General features: G+C 40.7%; 1 protein-coding gene across 2 annotated transcripts in view; it reads left to right on the top strand.

Annotated features, from left to right (window-relative positions):
• Window positions 1-2,981: 2,981 nt before the first annotated feature.
• The window catches only part of atp6v1h (ATPase H+ transporting V1 subunit H), a 39,425-nt gene continuing 26,355 nt past the window's right edge, over window positions 2,982-16,051 (top strand). For both annotated transcript variants that reach the window (XM_063219016.1, XM_063219015.1), the window contains exons 1-5: window positions 2,982-3,042; window positions 3,540-3,680; window positions 4,593-4,692; window positions 8,988-9,077; window positions 10,456-10,569. In XM_063219016.1, coding sequence (XP_063075086.1) covers window positions 3,577-3,680; window positions 4,593-4,692; window positions 8,988-9,077; window positions 10,456-10,569 — 408 coding nt within the window. In that variant the 5' untranslated portion in view covers window positions 2,982-3,042; window positions 3,540-3,576. The remainder of the gene's footprint in view (window positions 3,043-3,539; window positions 3,681-4,592; window positions 4,693-8,987; window positions 9,078-10,455; window positions 10,570-16,051) is intronic.

Below are 16,051 nucleotides of genomic sequence, written 5' to 3'. Positions count from 1 at the left end.
TCAAACAAAGTAAGAAGGTTTCTAAATAAAGCTCATGATGATGAACATGCCCTTACGAAAATCGACCATGGTAAACCATGATTTCATGTTTTTTTGAGCATGGTTCGGCACGGTTTTTGGTTTGACTATGGTTTAACTATAAAATTAACCATGGTTTTACTCTGAAAACTAACCATGGTTTTACCACGGTTTATAATTATTCATTAAATTACACTTAGCTGCTGCTGCTGCTTGTTTTTATCCAACGCACATATTGGTGACAGTCCTTGAAGAAATGTGGGATTAGGTGCCTTGCTCAAGGGCACTTCAGTCATGGATGGAGGTGTAGGGAGATGTAAGGGTGGGAGTCGAACCTGCAACTCTGTGATCTTCAGTCCAACTCCCTAACCATTTCACCACGGCTGCGAACAAGTTTTCAAGTTTTGTTGGGTGAGCATGAAACCCACAATTAACCATGTTTTGTGCATGGTTTGTGACTATGATTAAACCATAGACACAAGTATCCCAATCGAATCTCACGCACATCCAAAGAGGTGGCCATTTTATTTCCCTTCCTCAGACTAAACCATAGACACAAACCATGCTTTAAAAAAAACATGAAAACCATGAATAACCATGATCCATGGTTAGCCAGGACCCACAGTTTTCATGGTTACCCAAAAAAAACATGGATAAGCCATAGTCATAGTGGTTCAGAGTATTTAGAGAAACCATGGTTACTACAGTAAAACCATGGTCACTACAGTAAAACCATGGTCATTTTTTGTAAGGGCATGCACAAGGTCAAAGGTGGCAGCTTAAAAGCATAAAAAATCATAAAGCTTGCAGTTGAATCTCATCTGCCTCCTTCTGGTCTCATCGGGTCTCATTTTGCCTGCACACTATGCGCATTTGAATAGGTTAGCTGGAGGATATCATGAAGTGACATTTGTGTATGATGAAAAATAGAGAAGTAATTTAAGAATGAAGTTTCAAAACGGTCATTTTTGACCGTAACACAACCAGAGGGTTACACTCACCCCCCTAAACCTCACTCCCATCCCGGTTCAACAGCACCAGTGTAACTGAGGCGTTCCTGTGCAATCCATCCCAGTTGGGTCTCGAACTCGTCACCTCCTAGTGAACGCATTGGTTTGGGTATGGGAGGCACAGCATGATACCGCTGAGCTAAAGAACCAGTCCGATAGCCCAGCACTACGATACTGTATGAGGCTTTGGGAGGGAAGTTTACTAACGTTCCACGCCACATTCTGCTAGTTGGCCTCCGTTACACAGGCTACTCAACTCAGGGGGCAACCGCCATTCCGACATACCGCCATTCCGACAATATTTGATTGCCATTCCGAGGCATTCCGAGTCATTTAAACATTGTTGCAAGTAGCCTACTTAAAGGAGCGTCTATTGACATTTGCAACAATGTTGCGACATGAGCGGAAAGTTGAAAGAGTGACAGCGCAATTACAGGATTAGTGTATAATTTTGTCACGGTCCAAATGCCCTTAAAGGTAGGGTCTGAGATCTTTGAAAAACAGTTCCTGCAAGCTGGAAAAAAAGTTTCTGCAATAAAACGTCAACGTCGGAATGGCGTTTTGTAACCACTCAACTCAACAACACATAATTTCACTACTGCACATCACTTGCTCTTCATTGTTTTGTTTTGCTTTGTTGCTCAACAGAACACTGGTCAAAATATAGAGGGGTAGGCTACACAAAGGATGGCAAAATGGTAGTCCAAGAAAGCACTCAGCATCCACCTTCATTCTCTGGCCTATTAGTCCAGGCGAAGCAGCATTTTATGTCAGACTAATTTAAAGATGTTTTTTCCATTTTCTCGTCACACAGGGAGACTGAAGTGCCTCATGGTCATTTTATGTCCAAAAATACAATAAATTGTGTGAGGAAATTCTAGTTGGGGAAGTTTGCTGAAGTTTTTTTGCGGCCCTGAGGGGGACAAATTGCGCTGGAACATCTCTGTTACAGTGGTGCCATTGACCCGGAATGGAAGTGAGGTTTGGGGGGTGAGTGTAACGGAGGCCAACTAGTAGTGTGTGGTGTGGAACTTGAGTAAACCTCCCTCCTGAAGCCTCAATACAGTGCGGTAGCGTTGGGCTATCGAACTGGCCCTTTAGCTCAGCGGTCTCGTACTGTGCCTACCATTGCCAAACCGATGTGTTGACGAGGTGGCGAGTTCGCGGCCCCAAGGGGGACAAACTGCGCGGGAACACCTCTAGAGCCGCACAGGTCGTATTAGGCTCGTTCGTGACGACGCAGTAAGAGTTTTGATAGGCAGTGGGCATGCGCACTTTGCCAGTTTGATGCATTGTGGTTAGAACATTTTAACCAGAATGCATCAAACTGGCAAAGTGCACATGCCCACTAGCTGCCTAGCAAAAATCTTACTGCTTCGTCACGAATGAGCTTATTGATGCGGTCGCCTAGACCTAAACCCTGGCCTAAACCTGACTGTCAGGGAAGCCATGTAGCATACAAGGGTGTGGTAATGAGTGCAGCTGCAGTTTTAGATGCCAAGTGCCTACTCTTGGTGTCAAATAGGCCTACCGCCTGGTCAATGAGTTGAAAAGTGACAGGTCAGAACAATAATAATTACAAAAATAGTAATGTTCAGAGATGCAGAGATGTGCAGAGATACTTTTCCTGCCCCTCCTAGCCCGCCCTCATGCCAAATGTGAGCCTTCCTAATAAACCTATTGCTCAGCTGTTATAGTCTTCTGATATTTGCAGAAAAAAATGGCATAACAAAATCAACCCTGAATATGACAGCTTATCTGTATGAGAGGATGACCAATGGTTCCAGAAGGTGAAGTTAACATCAAATGTTCTTTACTCTGTTGTATAGTGTTTGGTTGTTGCATGCAGAGGAGAAATTAGTGGCACTTTTCTTTATTTTCTCTGTTACTGTGGCTGTCTCCCATAGACATATCTATGCTGTCTCCACTAGACTGGAGTCATCTACTCACATGACTTTATCACATGATCACAGTCGTGACGTATTGTTTCGGTCTGTCAGCTGAGAATCAGTAGGTAAGGAATCAGCCTTGTTTTGTCGTGTAAATCATATCATTCAGTCGCATTCTGTGACATTTGTATATTTCTTACAATATAGGTAAGGGCGATTATATGGGTCCAAACAAAACCAGCTTGTTCCGTAGGATAGTTTGGTTTCCATTTACTGATATGCGCTAACTACGCTAACCTTGCTAGCAGTCAGAATGTCTGCATTTTCAGTACGACAGGACCACCTAGAGCTCTAGTAGTCTACCTCACATGGTAAACATTGTGCTACAATGTGTATTTTACCTGTTACAGTCCGACCACGGGGTTGTTGCAAATTGAATTCGTCAATGCAAGTGTCTATACGATACAATGTGTCCAGCTAGTCATCTTACACCCTTGTCCTATGCTCTTTCCAGTTAGCAAATCGACATGATATGAATGTTAGATTCCATCAAAGTCGTGCACATCTTTTATGAAATTGTGTTATCGCGTTAGTATCTACATGCTGTTTTTCTGAAACGCAGGTGTCTTCTGAAGAACGGTGACTTCTGTTCGTTCAACATGGACATCCGAGGGGCTGTTGATGCTGCAGTTCCTACGAACATCATTGCTGCAAAAGCGGCAGAAGTACGCGCTAACAAGGTCAACTGGCAGTCATATCTTCAGTAAGTTTTCCTATTTGTAGCCTACAGCCTCCTGCTTCTGTAGAACAGTATGTGCAGTTCTGATGCATCGTCAACGACAAAGTCGAATGTCTGACAGTCGGAATGTCGAGCAGAATTATTTATTTAGGCCCCCATCAGGAAGGTGCTAGTTTAGGGGCTAATTTTTCTTTGTGTTTTTTTTTGTGATTTGTACATCTAGACTAGAATCGTTTGAAGTCACGAAAGCCTGCCTGTGTTTGGATGCAGCTAAACATTTAGGGCATGCCAGACATGTCTAGTGACAGTGCCATCGACGTCTATGAACAACTTCAATTAGAATCTCCCTGTGAAAATCTGAGTTTAGTGCACAGGAACAAGGGAAGAATCCTTCATGTCAAAACCATTCTGAATTAACCCTGATGACATATTACTTATCACAATACTGGTGGAACATGAGGAGTAATTCCCTCTGTGTATTTGTCCACAGTTTTGGGATTTCTGAGTGAGAAACAGGGAGGCACTTCAGTTCAGTGTTTTTTGGTTCATAAACTTCCCCTTTGTGCCTAAAATGAGAAGTTCTCCTTCTTTCCTGAATTCATATGCTTTAGTTCAGTGGTTCTCAACCTTTTCTGATGAAACGCCCTTGACCTCATCATAAGCCTCCCAACACCCCCTTGACCTCATCATAAGCCTGCCAACGCCTCCCTTAGTGTTGACTCATAAAATAGACTAATGCCCCCAATGGGAACTAAACCCCGCCCCCACTCAGCTGTGTCCTTCTCAATGCCCCCCTAGGGCTCCCCAATACCTCCTGGGGGGCTGTAGCATCCCCGTTGAGAGACACTACTTTAGTAAGAAGTTTTTCATGTTCACTCTTCCAGTCAAAGTTGGCAAATCACTGCTTGTCTTAATCTTTGATATCTGCTCTTTCAGGGGCCAGATGATCTCAGGGGAGGACTGTGAATTTATCAAGAAGTTTGAGGTGGCTGTCTCAGAGGAGAAACAGGCTATACTCACCAATGAAGGCCACCAGGTATTGCATTCAAATAACTGTTAAACACATGTATAAATGGAGTACTCAAAGCAGAGTCCCTGGTCTTCTTTGCTGGTAGTTTATTTGTATATCAAATGTATACAAATAACACATTCATTTGTTTATCAAATAAACTACCAGCAAAGAAGACCAGTGTGCTGTGATTTATCCTCCCTTTACATGTATAAATGGGTATGGGCAACATTATTGGCCGAGAAACAGTCAGAGAAAACACACACCGCCCCTGTGTTAGGCTAGACATCTTTAGTGTGTTATAACACTATTATTTCCCCTATCTAGGAGTACTTCAACTTGTGATGGTGATGTCTTGTGCAAGAAGTTATATATACGAGTGATGTAGATATATTGCGCACGTGTATGCCTATGATCTGTTCTAGACAAGGAATCCCCTGTTACTATATTCCCGCACTGTCCACAAATGTTTGAACAGAAAGTGCCATCCTTGTCCTTGCCAAACCACCAAAGGGAGCATCTTGTTAGCTCAGTACATGATTAGATAATGATGATCTCCATCAATAACTATAGCCTTATGGGTCATTCTACGTTTCCAATGCGCTTTTGGCAGATGCAAAATGTCGATTATCAGTATTTTTTTTCCAAATAAATGACCTAGATGTTTACATAGTGTATATATTTAAGTGTCCAAACAAACAAATTGCCAAGCTTAATCTTAAACCATTTGATAAATACTCTAATGAAAGCGAACGTTTGCTTGATTATTTTGTCAACAGTGTTATGGACAAATACTATGTAATTTCAAACATATATAAAAGTACTACAGAGTTGAAACAACATACCCTTAACAATAATGTTGTCATTAATCTGTGCAACTGATATAGAAAATGTGATTGCTGAGCTTCATAAGAAGGATTTTATGATACACTGTGATACAGACTGACATATTTTTCATTATAAATCCCTGTGACGTCTGATTTGAATTTAGTCACCGTCATTACACAAGACTTCCATCTCCGGAGATAATCCCTAGTGTCTGTTCATAGGATTTTTCCAACACACAAGGGATCAATAGCACAAAAACACTTTCAAAACAGTCAAACGTGTTACTCAACTGTGTTACGGTCAACAGTGCAAGGGAACAAGTCGGCACTTTTTTAGGAGAAAAAACAGAGCAGACAAACCCATCCCCCTAGAACACAAATTATTTTGTTTGTTTGTCTGTCAATATGGAGATAAATTAGCAAAAACATAAGATTACTCCTCCTCAGCTGTCATAGCTGATGCGTAACACCATTGACGGTAACACGGCTTGACATTTCAGCCATTGTTATGGTGTTGTGCTAACTGAGGACCTCAGAAGTTGCACCACAACACCTTAATCAATTCATGTATTTGTGTGCTTTATCTGTGTTTTTCTACATGTGATTTCTAATTCAGATTCTTATGAATATGTTGATAACACAGTTGACGGGCAATTTTCCCGCTATGAGAACATGGAAAAAGAATGGATTAAATTATGGAAGGATGGAGCTCAAAACTTACCAAAAAGTCTTCCCATATCCTTCCAAAGAGGTTATGACATCACGTGATGTTATTCGTATGGCCTAAGACCAAACCATTACTGATTTATGGAGGGGGTTTCAGACCGTGACACGGTTAACATAGTTTTCGTGGACACACAAAATGGCAAATTTCATGTATAATGGAAAGCACAGTGGTCTTTCTGACAGTTTTGTCAGAGAGAGTAGAGAGAGAGAGAGGTTCCATTGGCCCATTGTTTCTGGGTTCTATTATTGCAAGGGGGAGGGGGGGGAAATCCCCCTTTAGGCAGACCTAGGCAGACCTAAGGACTGTTCTATTCAATGCTAGGAGCATTATGACACGCCCCTTTAGGCAGACCGGAACCTGGTCACGTTAGGTGCCCATAGAAACCTATTATGTTGGCATATCTCAAAATACTTAAAGAATCTCTGGTTTTGTCATATTGTGATGATTACTGTGAATCAACATTTGTAATAGTCTTGGCCAAAACAAGTTTCTTTACATGCTAATATGAAGACTGAATCTGACATATGGAAAACAGGACGGCATGAAAACGCCCAAAACTAGTATTAACTCATTGGCTGCCAGCCATTTTCATAAAAGAGTAACCCAGAGTGCCAGAGCTTTTTCAGCATTTTGGGTGTTTTTTGGAGGCTCACAGAAAATTGAGTTCTGTGTCTATGTCAACACCATACCTATCAAAACACAGATTAGACGCTCATCTGTCATCAGAAAAAAACGGTGTCTCTCTACCCCTTTCCGTTCTTTCATAATCATCTGTTGAAAATAAGTGGAATTCGCCAAAATGCTGCTTTCTAGCCAAAAAGCTGAGAAAACGCCATTTGAAGTTGACCTATAATTGCAAGTGTTTTTGCTCATAATGACACCGTCCTAACAACTCCAAACCTATCAGATGCTATTACAGAGTCTCCTGTCATCTGTAGCCAGAACAAAAGATCGTTTGTATGGTCTTTTCAACCTAATAATGTACTGAAATATAACGGGGTGGGCTTGAAAACAAGAGTGTTTTGGTTTGTTGCTGGCGCGCACAATGGATCATGACAGCAGGTGCATGTAACTCATGTGAAATACTAAACTCACAGAAATACTGTCCCTCTGTTTAGCCTGTCCTCCTCTCGTTGGGGAACAAATCACAGCTGATTTGTTTCCTCCTGTACCGTGTGAACTGGGAGACAGGCAGGCAGGCAGCACAACTTAGCTTACTGCTGCTTCTTTGGCAGAGCGGACAATTTGCAGATTGATGATTACTGTCATCATGTTTCTGCTATAGTGATCTTGTCATATATTGTTCAATGAATTTTCTTTTGATAAAGTACTGATCACATATCCAACATTTCACAAGCCGATTGGAGTGGGGAAGGCTAGCTGGTCTGAGGCTAAGTGCAATGCTTTCTCATGTGAGCTGAATATATCTGACCAGACACAAAGGCTAGCCTGCTCTGTTCCAAGAATCTGCAACCCCCCTGTCTTTTTGATGATACAGTAAGCTGATCATAATATACAGATCCATAACTGCAACTGTAGAATGAGTAAAAATAGTTGACTTACCAAGGCTCCTTTATTTAGGCTTAGTTGTAAGTTGTTAGCGATTTCGTGCTATCTAGCTAGCGTAGCAAACAATAGCCAAACATTCCCAACTGAGGTGACCACTAGTCCTGTGCATTTTCCTGTTAGATGATCTTTTGTACGCATCATCCTGATGTTGTGTAGGCTGATCACATTATCCAAAATGAAACAGTTGCCACACAGATCATCTCTGGTTGAACATGGCGTATTTTGGGCAAGCTAGTTACAATGCCTACTAGCTAGATGGCAACAGGGGGGTGTATTTCGGTCATGAGAGGAAGTTTTTTTTTTTGTCAGGCTCTGACACTAAAATCAGTAGAATACCTGTGTTAAAATCAGAGGGCAAGAAAGTAGACTACTGTCACAGGTGCTTTACTTTCAAAAATGATTTTGCTATGCTACTTTTGAGATTATAATAGTAAAAAGGGATGTTTTTGTCTTGACATTTCCTCTAGATGTGAGCTAATGCCCTGCCCTGACTGTTCCTAAGGACACTTCTGCCACCTACAGGAACAGTTAGAACATGACTAGAGGCGTGAAATTAATACACAACATAGGTCAGACCGTCCTCAAGGCGTGGCTGTAAAAAAACGCAATTATCGGCGAACGACGTCGAAGGCAGGGGGCGTCACTATTCAAAATGACGTCATTCGACGGCTAAGGCAGCCAATGAGTTAAATATTCATTCTTGCTGAGGGAAATAATGCCATGTCTACTCTTTCTGTATTATATGATAGATAAATGTGTGCTAATGTCCAAAACATCATTGGATGCAGTTAATAGTTAGTGGAATTGGCAAATAAAATCCATGGACTTAAAAGCGCAGCCGAATCGTAGAATGACCCTTATATATTGGAGCATAAATCCAAGATGGTTGACAGCAGTACATTTGACGCTGTCACCTCTGGACTATTGATTATTCCGCAAGAATTTTGCAGATTTTAAAATATTTTAAATAATAGGTCTGCTTTACCAGTGCTTCCCCATACTTTTCTCCCAGATCCTGGCATGTCCGTTTAAGACAAATCATCAATCTATCCGTCTCCTTAGGTCTCATATCAGCAATGCATACAAATAGCGTCTATGCCTTTCATTTCGAAGTTGCTGATGCATGACTACACCAGATGTTGTCAACGTGAGATTCCCCCCCAGGTTTTGGACTGATACAGTTTGTTTTTGTTGTCCAGTGTGCAAAAACGTTCCTGAACCTCATGGCGCAAATCTCAAAGGAGCAGACGGTCCAGTATATCCTGACACTGATAGATGATACTCTGCAGGTTGGTCAAATGGCAATTTTGAATTTGTAGCCCAAGGATACACATACCGTACCTACCTACATGGGTCGCCCACCCACACAGAGGCAGACCCACTCAGGCATTTAAACAATACTGTTTTCTGTTTCTAGCTGACTGTGATGGTAGTGTTTCCATGTGTGTGTGTGCATGTGTGCAACCAGAGAGTTGATGCTGATTTATCCACCGATGCTGGGTGTATTTTTGAGTCAATTTGAAAGCAGTTTTGTATGTGGATAATCTGGAGATAGAATAGGGATGTAATTAGAAGACGGGTCTTTTGAAAATTACAAGAAAGTAAATTATAGCGTCCAGCAGATATGCACTGTAATAAATGCAAATGGATATGTTGACTATTAGTTTTCATTCATTTTAAGGATGTTTCATTTTATCAGCATTTAGCAGTCACCTAGCACGTTTTATCCACAGCCTCCTCTTAATTTTCTATGTGGGTCATTTCACATGAAATCAGACACTTTGAGCCTGACCGTAACAGATTTTAATTAAATTCAGTATGGGTTTTTTTGGTCGTAATATAAAACCCCAGAACTGTGTTTGCATGTATCTGGCACCATCACTAAAGGAGAAACGTCTTAATTTAGGATATTGCACTATACATTCATCCTTGATCATGTCAGTCATGATTCATTCATGATTCATTGTATCTCATGTTGTTTGTAATTTCAGAGCCAAGTTGTGATAGGTGCAGGATTCAGTAAAAATTTCTGTAGAAAAAGAAGACAATCCGCACACTTCAGGTCTATTTTTGTGCAAAGAAGCTTTACTAGACTTGCAAGCTTCCGGTCCTTAGACCTTCATCAGGCAGCTAATTAATTAGCTAAATGATTTCAGAGCCAAAAAAAAGCTTTTTAACAACATAACTATCTCTGTGTGACTTAAATTGACTGACTAAATCAAGGATGAACGTGTAGTGTCCTACCCTCTTAATTGAGATTGAATTGTTAGTCTGTTCCTCCCTTAATATTGGTGCCAGATTCATGAAAAGACTGTTCTGTGGTTCTACCTCGTCACTAAAAAAACCCACAATAATTTTAATGAAAATCTGTGCCGGTCATTGCCCCAAAGTATCTGATTGGACGTGAAATGACCCAAATGTACGTAGAAGACAAATGTCGTCCTATACCCTACTGTACTTCACAAAAACAATCTAGCGTTTTCCACTAGTCTCTTCCTAATCACCATGAATGTGACTCTTACTCATAGTGGTGTGGTGAAGCAGTGGTAGTGGGTGGAGTTACAGTAGTAGTAGTATTGAGGAGAAACAGTCAGATGACTTGTGATCATTTCTTATTCTCCATTGCTATTTGTTCCTAAAATACATATATCCTTTGCTAAATCTCAGGAAAACCATCAGAGGGTGAACATCTTCTTTGACTATGCCAAGAAAACCAAGAACACCGCCTGGTCGTACTTCCTGCCCATGTTGAACCGCCAGGACCTCTTCACTGTGCACATGGTAAAAGCTTCATGAAAAACTGTCTTTTTTCCAGTGTGGAAGAATGGGTGTCTAGCCACTGTCAAGAATATAAAAAGTGCTCACCAACATCATTTTTTTGTTTCATGTTTCATAGAAGTTCCTCTTTTTGAAATGTTGGGCAGAACTTTGTATCTCATTGTAGCCACTGCACACAGTTTGATTCATGTGCCACAGTACAGTGTAACAAACATTAAAGCTGTGTTTTTATTTTATTTTTTTTACAAAATTTCAAGGTAAAATGGCAAACCAGTTTTGTGGCTGTGTGTCCTCAAACCATGCAAGCAGGCTACAAACCTCTTTTAAGAATCAAGAAGAATCAAGAATCAAGAGCTTTTATTTGTCATTGACCAAAACGAGTTTGACAACAGAATTGCGTTTAAGAGTACACTATACAAGTATTCTCTGGCCGCTGCTCCTCCGAGCGCCGCACATTTAAACACACCTCCGCCACCTATAGCTCAGAATAGTACACATAAGGGGACCAATGAAAAAAGGATAAAAAAAGATTCTATGGCTCCACATTGTAAATTTGCAACATCAAGGCACAGTACCAAAAACCTCATATTTAGCACAAGCATTGAAGACAAAACATTGCATGAACCAGGGGGGAGGGGGTTGGGGGTTGGGGGTGGTGGTGGGGGGAGGGGGGTTGTGTTGCGATCAGGGGTCTAACTTATTTCCTTACTGCTGACCTTGTGAGAGGTGTGATATGAGGCTTCCCCTTAGGCCCTGCATTTAATGGGGAAGTGGTGTTTTTGCATTTGAATCCCTATCTTCAACTTGCAATTAAGTATAATGGTTAAGATTGGAATTTGGACACATGCTGATAATCCGGGCCAGCCCTGAGCACTCAGTGAGTTTCACATCTTAAGCAATTTTTTTAATGTGCTTTAGGAATGATTGTTCCGGTCCGTTCTACCGTGGCTCTATCGCTAGGATACTCCGGCCCGGGTTATTTGCTGATTCCTCCCCATCTCTCTCCTCACTCATTTCCTGTCTATCCTTCACTGTCCTGTCCTGAATGAAGGCAAAAGCCCCAAAATATCTTAAAACAAGGAATGATTGTTCCTGAACACCTATACAGCCATTTATAGCTATACAGCTGTTTCTTGCCTCAGCATGTGCCCAAATTCCAATCTTTAGCACTGTATTCCATCAAAAATCTGAAAAAAAGGCTTTACATGTAAAATACAGACCTTCGCATTTCACCACATAATATTAATCTACCCAGCCCATTTCTACACTTGCTATTTTACAACTTGTGATTTGTTTTACTGGCAAATGCGTTGGAAATGACCCATACGCGCTAATCGGTGACCGTTTTGCTTTTACTTTACAACGTTTCGGTTTTAGACGTTCATTAGGTAATTTTTTAATGTTCACCTACAGTATTGGCCCTTTAGTGAGTCAGAATGCATTAGTTTTCTAGCTTTTACAAACCTGGGAAAATAGCAAGCTTTTATTCAGTGTTAGAGAGTAGGTCATTTCTGACTCTGCTACCACAACAAATCCTATATAACAAATTGGCAGTGAAGGCAGCCATTCAGTATCAAGTGGTAGCTTTTCAGAGCGAAGCTTGTCTGCTAAGACTTAAAGCATGCTAAATAGATGCCCCACAAACAAAGTCTTCAGAGAAAGATGTTTAAGAAGCTTCTGGAGTGCTGCAGGTTCAGATGTTTTGTCCTCCATATGTCCGAGAACAAGGATCTAAACCCTGCCCATCCATATTATCTCACATTGAATTCATATACACTCACAAGTGCAGTTTATTTTAATTTTTGGACATCGTTCTCCCAAATCTTCCGAGAAATATTCAAACTTACTCATCTATTTCAGCCTTGTACAAATCAACCACAAATGACAAGTGAATAAATTATTACGGTGTAATACAGATCATACCCTCATCGCCCGCTCAACACGTCATCAACAACATCAACTGCAAAAGCTAGAAACACAAAAGCACTTCACATCAAAATCTTTCTCAGGTCTTGGCAGTCTGAGCTACACACCGCCATGCCACTAATTAAGTGTGTATATGTGGAGTGTGTGTACGTGGCGCCAGCGCAGTGAGGCAGCCTTTTACTGTAGGTGACCTACTGGAACACTGTTGCACTGGACATCCAGTCAAAGGGGGGCTGTGCAAGTCCTAATTAGGCCCCTTGCAATGGCTTTATCAGAGCTGTGTAAATGTCATACAGTCTGAGCATGGCCCGATAAGTCTCAAGTGGGGAGACATTTCAAAGTGCTAACAGCACTGAGATGGTCAGGCAGTTTCACTTCCTTAATTGAACGGAGTCATACTGTGGCATGCCGACGTGTCTTTTGCCGATGGCCAGATGCCCAGCAGTGCTGAGGGAGAAGGAAGGCAGCACAAATGGAATAGCTGTGGAATGGATTAGAACACGGCGGGCTGACTTTGCTTTCAGGCCTGAACACTGATCTCTGAAGAATACGTACCATATTGCTCTCATAAATAAGGCACTGTCTGTCTCAGTGAGAAATGGAATGTCGCAATGCAACATGATTACTTCAGTTACAAACCCCAACTCCGGTGAAGTTGGGACGTTTGGTAAACTGAGAATAAAATCAAAATGCTACCATTTTCAAAACATTAAATACATTCCTTAGATGGAGAATAGTGAAAAGACAACATATCAAGTGTTAAAACCGAGAAAAAAATATTGTTTTAGGGGACATATGTACTCATTTCTAATTTGATAACTGCAACACGTCTCAAATAAGTTGGGACGGGGATCAGTGAAATGTTATAAACATCCAAATAAGATAAAACAACAAGGAAGAACATTTCAAAATGAATTGTACTGATGAACAATATGAGTGTCCAGGTTTAAGACAATCACAGAGAGGCTGAGTCACTCAGAATTAAAGATGCAGAGGGAACAATTACCATAGTTATTACATAAAGTTTTGAATTCCCTTGATTTACCGTGATTGAGTGTATATAAGACATATTTTTGTCATTAAAATCATTGTATAGGTTCATGACCTCATGAAATATATATATTGGCTGTAGTCTCACTCTAGCACTCGGAGAATTACAGCTAGTGAAAACCATATTAAGGACGCTTCATGTGTGCAAATGATAGAGGGGTTTAACATTCCCCTATCCACCCGAGCTCACTTGAAATAGACCCAGAAGACATGGGAAACTCTCCTTTGCTTATAGAAGTCAGCAGAAGTTGTTTCTTTTTTAAAATAATAGTCTTGCACATCCTGTGCTACAGTGAAAATTTACCATGCAACTTGTGTTAGTGCTAACTTCAAAAGTCAGCCTCCATGATGGCATGGGGGTGCAGTAGTACATTGGTCAAGCTGTTCTAACTCACCTGTAGAATTGAATACAGTACTGAACTAGAACGGGCACTCGGTAGAGCGCAAACCTTCGCCTACGCCACTTATTTTTTTCTGGCCATCTTCAGAGTGTGGGGCATAGCATTCTCCAAATTTTGGTCTTAGTTTCATTTAAATCGGACCGGAATATAGTAATATTACATTTTTGGCCCATTCTTGACCTCTTATTCAATTCAGCATGTACACGTTGTTCTGGCATATAGTGCTTGGCAAAGAGAAGTCACTGCAGCCAGAATTGACCGAGTTAAGATGAGAAACGTGCATTCCGCAAGACCCCACTGACCGTTGACCCCCAACCACTAAAAGACGTATGAACATCACCATGACGTGTGGCACATCACAAGATCGGGAATTGAATTCTGCACATCTTGGCACTGGTTTCAGGCAAATCGGATGCCAATTAACCGAGATATCGCAAACTTACGTTTTTGACCTTTTCGTGACCTTGACCTTGACCTTTGACCCAATCACTCCCAAAAAGTAATCGATTGTTCCTTGGGTCATGACCAATCATCCCACTAAATTTCATAAAAATCGTCTCAGTTCTGTCTGAGTTATACGACGTACAAACAAACAAACAAACATATTCACAAATAAATAAATAAATACACAGCGGTCAAAACATAACCTTCGCGGCGAAGGTAATGAAATAAATGGGTTTTAAGCATTTAAGCATGAAAAGCCACTCGTGCATTATATTTTGAAGGGAGATCTTCGATTACTGCCACATAGTAAGGACAAATTGCATTCTCTACTATGTTTTATAAGTTTAACTCCAACATAAGGACCAGCAGGACATAAAATGGCTGCCTTTTGGTTAAGACCTGTCGCACTGTAAGCACTACAGAAAGGAAAGCATTGAAAAACATGACAAGGAATACACCTACCATTTAAGATGTTGAAATCATGTCCAAGATAGGAATCAACACTGTTTTTATATAAAATCATCTCATCGGTTAATGCTATTAACTGTTAAGTGTTGTCCTTTGTTTTGTTTTTAGTCTTCCTCGACATTTGCTGCCTTTTATTGTCCCCATCCCAACTCTTTTGAGACGCGTTGGATTTACATATTCATGAATATCCCCCAAAACAATAATTTTGGTCAGTTTTGATGGCTGATGTTTTCTTTGTACCATTCTCCACCTAATGTCAGAACCAGACTTTTTGAAAATGGCAGTATTTTGTTATTATTCACAATTAACCTTGCGTCCCAACTTCTATGGAGTTGGGGTTTGTACATTTGGGGGACAGAACACCTTACTTGATCATCTCTGTTCTATATTCCTCTGTAAAATCTTTGCTACACAAGTTAGGATGACTAAATTCTTGCTTGAGACCTCCCAATCATCCCCACACTCAGTAATTAGGAAAACCAAACTTGGAGATTAAGAGAGCCCTGTTGACTAATAGATCATTAAAACGAAACACTCCAGCAGTCAAACGTCTGGTTTATACCCCAGCAGTCAGCACAATGAGGTTTATTCCCCAAGCAGTGGTCGGCACAGTTCAGAGAGGGAAACTGAAAACCAAAGACATATGAATACAATTAACACCAATGAGTTTTGTTCTTACTCATATTGCAATGCTTATTTTAGTTTTTAAAACTAAAATAAGCATTGCAACATGAGTAGAATAAAACATTAGTCGTCACTACTCCCCTGGGTACTTTGCACAGGCCTCGGATGTGTCCACTGTGACAGCACAAAGCCATTTGCTGAAATGTACACCTAATCAGTGGGAGCTTTGTTTGATCACAGCATGGTGTGCGTGGATGATAAAACATTTCAACTAGCTAATTTATTATAAATAATGTAAACAAAATGATCAGAGCCCGTCCTTGACATCCTTGGGCACAGCTATAATTTGTTTCGCTCGCAGTACTAATTCAGCAAGTGGAATGTAGTTTATATAGATAAGACATTCATCTACAGTAGCATAACTTTTTGTGCCTCAATCGACATATGATGCCATGAAAGTGCAACATTTACATCTCATTGTACTTTTATAATGCCAATAAAGGCTTTCTATTCTATTCTATTCAAAATGTAACTTTTCTAAACTATCAACAATATGCTAAAGAACAAACACA

Source organism: Engraulis encrasicolus, chromosome 16 (genome assembly GCF_034702125.1).
Source record: "Engraulis encrasicolus isolate BLACKSEA-1 chromosome 16, IST_EnEncr_1.0, whole genome shotgun sequence".
NCBI lineage: Eukaryota > Metazoa > Chordata > Actinopteri > Clupeiformes > Engraulidae > Engraulis > Engraulis encrasicolus.
The sequence above is the reverse complement of the archived record's forward strand: the minus strand, read 5'-3'. Positions and strand labels throughout refer to the sequence as shown.